This window comes from Zootoca vivipara, chromosome 10 (assembly GCF_965207765.1).
Source record: "Zootoca vivipara chromosome 10, rZooViv2.hap1.1, whole genome shotgun sequence".
NCBI lineage: Eukaryota > Metazoa > Chordata > Lepidosauria > Squamata > Lacertidae > Zootoca > Zootoca vivipara.
Genome location: NC_142593.1, coordinates 16,456,019 through 16,469,045, shown reverse-complemented (window position 1 = coordinate 16,469,045; position 13,027 = coordinate 16,456,019). Strand labels below are relative to the sequence as shown.

Below are 13,027 nucleotides of genomic sequence, written 5' to 3'. Positions count from 1 at the left end.
AGTGTAACAAAAGAAGGAGAAATATTATGTTAGTCCATAGTACTTTGCAGAATTCATATATGGAGACTGAACAACTGGGAAGAAATTCAAAAAGCATCACTCGCAGCCAGTGATGAAGAGTGGAAACATGTTTTTAACATTTTACCAAAAAAATATATGCTAAAAACAGTGCTGGATGAAAATTACGTTTCCCCCTCATATTGTTCCATATTGTTTTGCTGGCGCTCCATGCCTGTCTTGTTCCTGCCTCCTTTGACTCGTTGCGAGGGTGGAGCATTCCCACTTGCTTCAAAACGCTTGCCAAAATTTGCATGCTTTCAGATGGCACGTACAGTCAGAAATGCATAGTTTCATAACGATTCACAGATGTGAACTAGCGCCAAACCCCCGTGCCATTTCCCTTTTACCTGAAGAGGCTTATGGGCACAACCTAAGGAGCTTCAGCCTTCCTTCTAGGGGGAAAGAATGCCTGCTATGAATGGCGGAAGCATTCTGTAGCTCCTAGAAGCCAATGGAAGCGGCCCTACCATATGCCAAACTCTGCATAGGCATCTGAGATCCAGCGAGGAGCTAGATTGTGGCATACAATCTAATACACTGTGACTTTTAATCATTGCCTTTCTACTATGCATGTGAGAAGCTTGTTGCATGATATTTCGACTGATTAATGCATTGCACTCCCCCCAGGCTCCCTACCCCGGCTGCATCAGTTTTTCCACTGGCATGCTGATTGAACACCGCCTGTGTAACTATGCATGGTATGTGCTGATGCAGAGCGAAAATGTTGGCTTTCCTATTACTGGTTTTTGTTTTTTTTATCATCCCCTCATTGCATGTGCAGCTTATAATTGTTTGCAGCTTAAACTAATGAAACGATTGATGACAATTGTAAAAGAAAATGAAATCTTGATCTCCAAAAAAAAGAAGTAAACAAATCCCTGTTACAGTCCTTTGCTAATAACCATCGCTGAGCTCGTTTAATGTCTTCAGCACAAAGTAATGCATAAAAATCACTAGCGCTCATAAATCCAAAAATGCATTTTCGTTCGGCTTGGCATCACAGATTTTCTTGAATGAAAGTCAAACACCAAATGAGAATGGAAATTAAATTTCCTCTTAGGAGCAGGCCAAGTCAAACTCCACTTACGGTCAGAAGAGACAGTGAGACAGTGCGCTGCAGTCTCCATTATCCCATCTCTTTCTCACACTTGATTTAGTTTTCTAATTTAAATGTAGTGTCAGGTAGGCCAAAACCAATGTATTTTTAACCCTTGTAGGAATAGAAACATGCCAGGTGATATCCAGCTAAGTCATATTCAGGAGTAGACCCATTGATATTAATTGATTTAAGTTACTTTAGACCACTGATTGCATTAGGTCTACTCTGAGTAGGACTAACACTGGATATTATTATTAGAATTTATATATCGCCCTATTCCTGGGGGTCTCAGGGCGGTTCACAGAATTGGGATGTCACCCAATGTTTCTAACACAGAAGTGCAGCTTTTGCTAAGCACTTGTCGGATCGGGTGGGATTAAGGTTTGGGTGTTCATATTAAATAATCAACTGGCAACTTTGTAATTAAGGGTGAATTCAAATATCTGCATTAATGGGATTTTCCTTCTCAAAAAAATATGAAAAATGAATATTGACCACAATAGAAAAGATGTATCGCAAGTGCCTGCTCACCTATATCTTGTTAGTTTAAAGTTAACTGCCTTCACTTGTTTGGGATATTTTATTTCTAGTGTAGAAATACACATTGTGACTCTAGGGTCCAGTTCAGATCTGTGAGCAAACCATGCAACCCTCATGCTTCCTCCTCCCATTCAAGTACAAAAGGAAGAGATTTAAAGCTTCCATTCCTGGTTTGGGAGAAAAAAACCTGTGCTTTGTTGCTGTGTTTGAAGTCCACAGAAGATGGTTGGTTCAGACCACTGTTGATTAACAGGCCCGAATATCCTGGCTCTTTAACAAACTGTGGTTTGACCATACCACTATTCTCCACGACACAGCTGCACCAAATATCCTCTTCCCCACTTTCCCCAGGGCTGCAGTTACCTGCACACATAACCATAAATTATAGTTTGATGTTGGTCTGAAATGGACCTCTGTCTCCAATCTCTTAAATATCTAACATGGAAATATTTTAGGAGTGGAGGGCAGAGAATTCATGGCACTTTCAGGAACATACAATGTATGTAATTTAATCATTTCATTAGCCAACTATGCTAGAACCGAATTCTGAGTTTGCATATGCTCACGTAAATTAAGTCAGACATTTGTACGCTGATTAAGAACTAGGTATTTGTGAGGAAATGGTGGATTTGTCATGCTTGGCAATGCATTCATGTGCTATAATGTCTATAAGTTTTTTTCTAGGCCTGTAAACTCCTTCAGGCCACCAAGCTTCTCCTTCTCTGTTGTCATTTGATGAAATGGTTTAGGATGCAGATCACATCAGGGAAACCAAGCAATAGGCCTCGGAAGGGCGATAATTGGGTTCCACCCACCCACTAATTCATTGGTTGCCCTGATTCTTGTCCATTGGAAACACATGGGACATTTTGGCACTGACTGTGGCAAAGCAGCAGGCCATGATAGGACAAGACTAGAATTGAGGTTAAGAATTAAGTCCTTTTAGACAGCTGGTTTCAATGGAAATCCCTTTATCGATATACAGTGCAGTCTTGGTGGTTAAAATGCTTCTCAGATCCATACAACAGACTTCAGACCCCACTCTAGTATTAATCATTTGTTAAGTATGGATTCTGCATACATCATGGCTTTGGCTTTACAGCAGTTTCCCATGGGTAATTTAGTTTTGTCCTGGTAGCTGCCATATGTCCTGTATCCAGCGAACCACATCCAGCTACAGTTAAAGAGAATCGCTTGCTAGAGCCATGTGGTAAATGTGTTAACTCTCTCTACACCAACCCAGGGACAAAATGTATCACATGTAAAAGGCTACAGGGTGTTTTTGTTTTTTTAAAAACCAGCCAGTGTTTCTTCTTGTATTTTAAAATTATTATTGCATTTTGGCAACAACGTTAAAATCTCAGCCACCTCCAAAAGCCCTGATTATTATTTGTTTCCTAATCAGCTACAGCTTGATGTTGGTAAAACAATTAACATTCCTTGGCGCCCTGTTAAAATTCACTAGATTTCTTTGTGCAAGCATACGATCTGTTTCATTTGCTCGGTGCTTTTCTTCCCCTTTCTTTTAAAAAACATACGGGCCCATTTTTTATCACTGACAGTGCCAAGCAAATGTTTGCAATTACATTAGCCATGTATTGCCAGTGAAATATTCGCTTCCCATGGATTAAGTTATTGCGAAGCATGTAGTGCATTAAAGTGAGAACATATTTATCTTATCTGCAGGAATCACTCTAGTAACTCGTTCACGTCAGTGCGTAGTTTTCTCTGTCCCCACGAAAGCTATTTTATTACTAGGATTGCATTCAGATGACAAGTGCCCAGAGATTTTTGTAAGCACCATAACCGTGGAAGACACATGGAGCTCAGATGTCTTTACGTGCTGCTCTCATTCCCAAAGTATTTTGGGAAACTAACAAAAGTCTAGACTTCTAGAAGTGAGTGGACAGCAGAATGCATCTTCCAGTAGACATCTCCATTCAACGAAGCTCCATGGGAATCCTGCTTTTATTATCTGCAAATAAAACCAGTGCTTTAAGAGGTAGGACAGAGAGGCTGGTTTGCATGTAAGCACACACACACACACACTACTAGAATCTGGAGTAGGACACAGTGTCAATAGACATCCCAACAGTGGAGCCAGAGTCCAGCATCAGAGGCAACTGCCTTCCAAGCTTTCTATTTCCCATAGAATGCAATGGCAGCCTTTAAACATATACAGTATAGGAATCTTCCACTTCTATGGCAAAATTAAATGCAATGGAGGCCGGGGCTACCACTGGTGATCCCAATATCCAGCAGGAAGCAGGTTTTGCATCCTTCTCAGCTTTGTCTCAGATTGCAGCCTGCTCAGTTTGCCCTTTTAAAGTTTAATGGTACCCAACGAGAGCCAAGCCTACTGGGGCAGTTCATCTGAAAATATCCTGGGTTTTCGCAAAGGAAAAAGTAGTTTTTTTGGTCTGTTTTTTGACAGGGAACATATTCAGTTCAAATCATAATAATCACATCTCGCCCTAACTTAGCTCTGAGTACTTAAACCTTAGGAGAGAGTCATAGAGGAGATTTTATTTTCATCTGAATTCAGCGGAAATACTTCTATTTGCTCGGACACAAAAAAGGTCTCAACATAGCTATTACGATCACAAATATGCTTGCAAATGTTATTCCATAACTGCGGTATGTGAGTGAGTTCACTGGTATGGTTTAGAATTGCAGCAAGCAAAACCTTTGGCAAGCAGCACACATCTAAGCAGTGATACCCTCTCCGTTTGGCTGGCTTAGGTCACCATGATGAATCAGCAACTGAAATACCACAATTTTTCTTAAATGTAGGATGGGCAATAACTGTGGTATCGGCACTATTTTGTTGATGAAAGTCAGTTTTCTGTGGGTGATTTCTTCAAATGGAGCAAACCAGCCAATAAAAGGCTCAGAGCAATTCTAACCCTTAAACTGGGTGAAGTACTACATTTTGGTTCTAGTTTCCTTGGGCTCCACTCAAAGCAGATCAACACATTCCAGAGATTTTTTAAAAACGTGTTGTTGTTGTTTTTAACTCTTACGCAGCTTCCAATAGTTTTAGGCACTTTTAAGGCACTTTTTTCTGACCTTTTGATCACATTGTAGAGTTCTCTGATCCTCTGCTGGGTCTCTAATAATATATTATTTTGTAGTTAATAAATGTATACAAATGCAACAGGAAGCACCCAAAGTCATCCTGTTAATGCAAGGACTTTTGCTTGCACAATGGAACTTTCTCTCCTTCTGTCCCTGCATCGCCCCCGGCCCCCAGCATTCAGTTCTGGGGGTTGCACTGACTCTTTGGAGCTGATTTGGGGGGCGCAGAGGGAGAGGGGAAGTTCCACGGTCCAAGTGGAAGTCCTTGCACTAACAGGGCAACTTCACTGGATGCAACACATAGTGATTATTTACCGTATCTAACACAGATGGTCCTCAGTGTAGCAACTCAAGGCACTTGGCTCCTTATTTAGCATGTCTGGGTTTTTTAATTTAAAGGTAACAGCCTCAGGTACAGCACAAAGATTGCACGAAGGATTCCTTAACCCTTTTCCTCTCTGTGTGCCCTATGGTCCTGGGGAAAACACACACACCCTAAACTATTGTTCATACTGCAAAAATGTCAGCATTAATGCTGGTTTTCAAAGAAAAAACAGACACATTAAATGCAGCCATGTATCTCACGTATCTTCTCTTCTAACATACCCCTGACCCCCTTTTACGCAAAATAATTTATAGGAATCTGCACCAGTGCTGACCTAATACAGTGGTACCTCTACTTACGAATTTAATGCGTTCCGAACGCACATTTGTAAGTCGAAAAAATTCGTAAGTCGAATCTCATAGGAATGCATTGGGAGAAAAAAATTGTAAGTCGAAGCAACCCTATCTAAAAATTCGTAAGTAGAAAAAATCCTATCTAAACCGCATCCAAGATGGCAGACGGAGCTCCGTTCGTAAGTAGAAACATTCATAAGTAGAGTTATTTGTAAGTAGAGGTACCACTGTACCCCCAAAAAAGAAAGGTATAACCACCAGTGACACACTAGTGAAGTAATATGTGGTACTATGCACATCACCCTATGTATTTATTTGCTCGACTAGGAAATGTAAAGACTTCTGTGTATGTCTAGTGGTCCTTGGGATCAGGCAGCCTATGACCCTGAGGCATTTTTTAGAGGAGGGGTGAAGCCCTGATTTGTAATGCATGATGGATTTGTTACATACTTTGAGCTCTGTAATGGTGGGTTTTGCTTAATAGGAAATCCAGCCCCTTTTATGTGTTGCTGCCCAGCCGGTCATGACTGTGGCCAATGCCCAGCTAGCCAGCAAAGGGAATTCCCCAAGACCTGGACCCTGATTGGCCCATTTGAACCTGGCTACTGGCTGGGAGGTAACCCCCATGTTTGTGATGGCCAAGGCAAACTCCCTATTGGTCAGCGACCACGTGGGTCCAGCCGGCTGGGAAGGAGCCAGAAAGTGAAGGTCCAAAACTGATGCCCACCAGAGAAGCGGTGAATATATGTCCCTTGTTATTTGGGAGAGAAAAGGAGAAGGGGACCATTGATTGTACCCAAGACATACAGAAAGTCAGTGGTATTTCACAGATCCTGCACCCATAGCCATATGTAGCCTCCAACTCTCTGGCCGTCTTGGTGAATGTCTTGCTATTCAGGCTACAGGTTGACTTTTGCCAACCTGATGTCCTCCATCCAGGTGTCTAGGCAAAAGCATCTGGAGGGCACCAGGTAGGCAAGGGCTGATGGCTATTTTTATAATCCCACTTAATTACAAATGTCTCTAAGCAGACAGTGATAGATGGGCTTTAAAAGCACAAATAGACAAGACCCTGGTAGTTGGGAGCAGAGAGAAGCATTAGAGCTCTTACTTAGGCTGACTGCTGCTATGGAAAATAATTTCCTGTTTACATTGACTTTGAAGAACAAAACAACTCCCATATGCAAGCACACACAGCCCTGCTTTCTATTTAATACACAGAGCAGTTAGCACAGCTACTATTAAAAATAAGAAATACACAAACTGCATCTGGCTTTCTTTTATCATACCGATATATTTACATTTAATAGGAGAATATGGGCAGTTTCTTGGGGAGGGAAAGGGTTGCTGGAGATTGTGTGATATTGCTGCATTTTCAGTACATCAATATGTTCCTTTCTGCTAAAGCAAATAAGCACATGTTGGAAGATGTCTGCTATGGTACCAAGTCAATCTGGCAGGTCCCTGTCCAAATTTACAGTTGTTCTGTGGTTTTAGTTTGGGGGGGGGGGAACACATCATAAAGGAGCCACAAATGTTGTAATCCATTTTTGAAATTCCCAAACAAAGGAGTTCAGACAAGCCTAAAATATTTCATTTTCTTCACTTCACAAAAAAGAGATATTAACGCCATTCAAAAGTAGTTGTAGCTGGTTTCATAGGATCGAATCTGTGTTCATAATCTTCACCTTAGTGTTTTTAAACAGGTTTTGTAAAAGCAACCTAGTTCTTTCACTAATCAAAGGCTGATTTTGACTAATCCAATATTTATGTTCTGCACATTCTGATATGGGAATTGAATCCATATTTTTACAATTAGCATATGCACAAGGAGACAAAAAAAGTATGATAAATGACTATATATTATCAGCAGTTTGTTTTTATTATCTACACATGTGTGATGAAACATTCTCATGCTCAGTTTTACTTCACCAGCGGAAGGTCTGTTTGCAATACAGTACAATCCTATACATATCTTCTCAGAAGTGCCATTGAGTTCAGCGGAGGTATACTCTCAGAAAAGTGGGTATACGATTTCAACCTTAGTTGGTAATTTTGTATTTTATAATATGAAGAAAGGAGTCTTAGTTTGACTTCCAGGTTTGTTTTAACTTCTCAATTTTACACTTTGATCCCTAGCTGCTTTGCTGGAAGTACTCAAGCAGGGTATTTCCTAGACGGCCAAAGAGTACAAATTTCACATATGCGGTTTCTTCTGTGTAACAGAACATGCTTTTATATGTCTACTCAGAAGGAATTCCCATTGAGTTCAATGGGCTTTACTTACATGCAAACAGGGAATATGACCTTTTTGCCAGACTTCTTTACCCTATTTGCTAGGCATAGGATTTAAATTTAGCACCAATAGCACATTATTGGTATTGTCAGTCCATGAGATTGGAATTCCTTTTCAATCATCTTCAAACAGCTGTGGCAGTTTAAGCCCAACTCAATTCAGAAGGGACTGTGTTGGCACCGCTGTTGAATTAAGGCAGTCCTTTGATGATGAAATAAATCAAATTACTGGGCCTCTTTTAAATGACATGGGGTGATTTTTTATTTTTGTTTTTGTTTCTGCTTTTCCTTGCAGGCATAACAACATCAACAGGAAACTCCAGCGATCTTACAGCAAAGATTTTTCTGAAGAACCAGAGCTGCAAGAATTCTTCCTTTGACTCGCATCTCACGGGATCTCAGTCTTCCTCCAAACATGGCCTGAAATCTTCCCACTTGAAAACTTAACTATGAGACGTAACTTTCACCAGCAGAATAACAGACTCTTAGGATGCCTTAAATTTGTAGCAGCTAGACCATATAAAACAGTTAATATGTGTCTATGTCACTTGTTTGTAAGGTGTACTGTTTTAAGGCAAAGGTGAGTAAAAGCCATGATTTGGAAACGTAGCAATGCAAAGAGCCTCTGGAATGACCTTCTGACATCCATCATTTTGTGGCCATTACTTGTTGCATGCATATAATGTAACATGTCTTGTATTTCCTTTTCTCAGAACCTAACTGTGTCTGTAAAAATAAGGACTCTGATTAGCCAAATCCTCACTGAGCGCAGGACAAGCGCTCTCCCCCTGCCCCTGGCCACCCTCTTGTTGAACTATGTTTTGTTGCTATTTCTAATTTTTTTGTATAAAAGAAAATAAACCAGTGTTAACCAAAACACAGTGTGAACATAACCAGATGTCACTTCTGCTTTGTTTATTTATGTGATCCATTGTGACCCATTTCATTTGTTAGCAAATCCAATTACAGTATAAAACTTTTAAAGTATCAGAACTTGAGTCATTATTCGCAAAAACCAGACTATGTTTAGGGGACGTATCCCATATTAAACTATTTCCTCTTAATTATACAGGGTGTTTTGATGGCACTTGCCCTTAAAAAAAAACACCTTAAAAAAATAGGTGCGTGTTGCTTTGCTTAAAAAATAGGTGCAAATTGCTAAGAGAAATATACACGTGTTGCAAAAATAATAATAATACCTGCAGGTTGCCAAAACCAATGTGTGCACATTGCTTAATACACACACCCTCAAATAACGTTGGTAGGAAGCTTTGGCAGATACAGGATACTAGTGTGGTTAACCAACAGAGTCAAGGAGGAGCAATTTCTTCCTTTGGAAAATGAATCCAGGTGATCTGATCTGCAGCTTGATCATTATAATGAACAGCAATAATACAACAAAGAGAAGAGTCCACACTTAGTCTTCCAACTGCCATGCATTCTTTAGAAATAAAAAGTCAGACATGCTTTTCGGTTATCTTGAGCGCTGACAGTTATCACCCGAATAACAAAGCAAACGTCTCCAAACCATGTAACAAATTGAAGATTTGTGCTTTAGAAAGTGTGAAATAGGTGGACAGAAATTTGTATGAATGTGACCATGATGTGGTTTAGGAAAGACAAGTGAAGAGTCGGTTCTGAACTGTTCATGAATGTTAAAAACTGTTTACCCTTCCACAGCTATTCTACTGTAACAATGTGCTGCAGAGATGACAGCTCTGAAACTCTTTGCAGCCCTAAGCTTTGCATGAAGATGCGATGGAGAAGAGATGTGAAGAATAGTTGGAACCTGGGGAAATCTCTTTTTTCATTCTTTTATATTTCCAAAACAACAGCAAAAACAAAACCCACCAATGTTACAAAATAATAGAGATATGGGGCAGGTACCGTTCTACAACTGTTGTTCCAATATTTCAGGGAAGCTGAAATTCCTTCAATGACCTTGTGTCGTCAATCAACTTTTCTTCTGTTGTTAGTTTCTCTATAGTTGCAATATCCCCTAATTTAAATTTTTTTGGGCATCAGCTATTTACAGGCTTGCTCTCAAGGTCAAACAAAGCATGCAAGTACTGTATAGTAACACATATGTAATACAATACCTGGATTGTCATTTTCCTGTACATTTGGGTTTATGTTGTTATTCCGCTCCGAAACATGAAAAGCTGCCTTGGGCCCAACAGTGGCCAGTAAGACAGCATAGAGTGGGAGTGTCCTGCCCTCCTGGCTTCACAATGCTATGTGCCACTGCAGGTTACCGAGATGGACTTCTGGTGACCTTGACCTTTGCCCTCTCAGTAACCCTGTCTATGCTGCCCTGCTAGTCACTGCTGCTTAGACCAAGTCAGACACTGGTCCTTTAGCTCAATGTTGTCTTCACTGGCTGGCAGTGGCTTTCCAAGATTTCATGCCGGGTCTCTCGTAGCCCTACCTGCAAATGCCAGGGAATAACCTTCTGCACTGAGCCAGGATTATACAAGTTTGAGAAATTTTAGACTACCTAACTAACAATTCTCAAGTGGCTTCCTTCTCTCTACTGTCCCCCTCTGAGGACACGCTATTAGTCAGTGGGTAGGGACGCAGATGGTGCTGTGGTCTAAACCACTGAGCCTCTTAGGCTTGCCGATCAGAAGGTCGGTGGTTCGAATCCCTGCGATGGAGTCAGCTCCCACTACTCTGTCCCAGCTTCTGCCAACTTAGCAGTTCGAAACCATGCCAGTGCAAGAAGATAAATAGGTACCGCTGCAGAGGGAAGGTAAATGGCATTTCCATGCGCTCTGGTTTCCGTTACGGTGTTTCGTTGCGCCAGAAGCGGTTTAGTCATTCTGGCCACATGACCCGGAAAGCTGTCTGTGGACAAACGCCGGCTCCCTCGGCCTGAAGCAAGAAGAGTACTGCAACCCCATAGTCACCTTTGACTGGACTTAACCGTCCAGGAGTCCTTTACCTTTTACCTTTAGTCACAGGTTATTCTTCTTTCATTTCATTTCCAAACCACATATATATATATATTTGGGGGCGGGTCTCAAAGCGGCTTGCAACCAACATTAAAACATCAAGTAAAACATTACTGAAGAAAGTCAAGTCAAGGCAACATAATTAACAGGAAACTAAAATATTACCAGAGAGATTTCAAAATGAAACCTTGCTAATGGAAGTCAAATATAAGATGATCCTTTTATTCCATGGGGGTGTAGTCTAGGCAAGTGATAAATTTCAGGTTAGGAGCAATCTTTCAGATACTGGAAGGTGAGGTGTGGAGGACCCAGTGGCGTCGCAAGGGGGGGCGGAGGGGGCAGTGCACCCCTGCTGTCCCCAGGCATGGCGGTGCAAGCAGCCATCGCCCCACCACCACAGCAGCATATGGAGGATCCTCCACAGCTGCAGCCGCAAGCAGAGGGTCCTGCCACCGTCCGTACAGTGTTCGAGCGGCGCTGGTGGCAAACTGCTACGTACAATGCATGTGTCGTGTCGCACGCATACACTGTACGTGGCAATGCTGCACATGCGCCCTACATATTGACACCGCGCATGTGTCGTACGTAGCGGCGCAATGTGTGCACAGCCAGCGGTCTGCCCTGCCCCGGGTGTCGGTTAGCCTGGGAGGAGCTCCAGTTATTTATTATGGCAGATCTGTACATTTAGGAGAGAATACATCGTGTTGGTTATTTTTTCTACCTCGGAAATGCCAACAGGGGGGAAAAAAGATTAAAGTGTGTGTGTAAGAGAGAGGGCTTGCAGAGAGCAGCCCACTCTGCTTACTTCCATCAGATGGGCAGCAGCAAGAGCATCAAGGCAGGAAGGAGGTTCCAGGGCTCTAGCAGAATACTGCAGCCTCAACTGCAGTCAGTTGGGAAGCAGAGAAGAAGGGGTGGAGCCAGCTGCATCAGAGGGTGGAAAGGAGAGGGAAGAATCAGCGGCAGCTGAGGAGAAAGGTTTGACACAATGGGGATCCCGTAGTGCCAGTAGTAGGGGCATTTTGGGGACCAGTCTTAAAGGCTGGGTCAGAGCCCGCCAGAGGCTATTGCGGGCTTCTGCCCCATGCAGAGCAGACATGATTTGAGACATCTCACCACTGTATATAGCACACACATTAAAACTCTGAAAATCCAGAGGAGGTGTGGAGTGCTTACTCGGGAGTAGCCAACACCCATCTGTGACAGTGTGTGATAGAGTTTTTCCTTGAGTGATGCAATGGAAGAATAGCAGATTCTATGTAACTGATTCTGGCAGGAAGAGGATAGGGGGAGTGCTCCCTGCTTTGAGCAAAACATTTGCATTAGAAGAAAGTGGTATTTTTTTTGTCAAATGCAGGTGGAGCGGAATTGCATATTCTTTATGCTGTGTCTTTAGAGAACATCTGTTGTCAGTTTGGTTCCAATTCATAGCAAAGCATGTTTGCATTTTATTCCTAGGAGAAAACAAACTGCAGTATATGGTAAATCCAATTTACTAGAGCTTGAACAGCTCCAAAGCAGAGGAAATCGCTAAACTAGATGTGATGTGTGTATGATAAGGTGGCCAGGCATCATAATGAGATCTTCCAAGCAGTTCCCACAGAATAGGAGACCAAAGCCCACCATAGGAAAATGCATGGGTATTACTACCAGTTCTCACACATAGATATCTCATGAGCTACTCAGTTGAAACAAGCCTGAAGGGTATTCCAAAAATGCCATCCTAGCTTTCTGCTGGAGGCTTCTCCATTTCTACAGAAAGGTAATTTATGATCCAATAGAATAGAAGCAATCAAGCTGGTCTTGGCTAGGTTAGATCTAGGAAAATAGGGACATCCTAAGGAAAATCAGGACATTCCAGGATCAAACCGGAAACCAGGGCAGCTTCTGTAAATACGGGACTGTCCCTGGAAAATAGGAACACTTGGAGGGTCTGCTGAGGTTTGATTGGCTTTCGCTTCTTCTTTGGTGATCACTCATAGCCGAGTGTCTTCCATGAGCACAGTCTTAACAGTGAGTCCGTAAATGGCTGTGGAGGCTAATTCTGGATCCACACATCCTTCCACAGTGGGGACATAGGTTTCCAGGCAGGAGTTGATCATGTTGAGGGTTTGCCAAACGTCCCTTCCTCTTAGCATGTTTCTCCCTTGCGTCCTGAGTTCGAGCGTCTTCAAAGCCCATGACACCTTTGGTAAAGGCTGTTCTCCAGTTGTAGCACTCGCAAGCCAGTGTTTTCCAGTTGTTGGTGTTTATACTACTTTGTTTTAGATTTGCTTTGAGAGAGTCTTTCAACCTCTTTTGTTGACTACCAGCATTACACTTT

General features: G+C 42.0%; 1 protein-coding gene across 2 annotated transcripts in view; it reads left to right on the top strand.

Moving 5' to 3' along the window:
* Nucleotides 1-8,643, top strand: part of SNCAIP (synuclein alpha interacting protein) — a 129,545-nt gene extending 120,902 nt beyond the window's left edge. The window contains exons 11-12 of one of the 2 annotated variants that reach the window (XM_060280139.2): nt 688-758; nt 8,046-8,643. In XM_060280139.2, coding sequence (XP_060136122.2) covers nt 688-758; nt 8,046-8,130 — 156 coding nt within the window. In that variant the 3' untranslated portion in view covers nt 8,131-8,643. The remainder of the gene's footprint in view (nt 1-687; nt 759-8,045) is intronic. The other variant, XM_035099666.3, reaches the window with a different exon arrangement.
* The last annotated feature ends 4,384 nt before the right edge of the window (nt 8,644-13,027 follow it).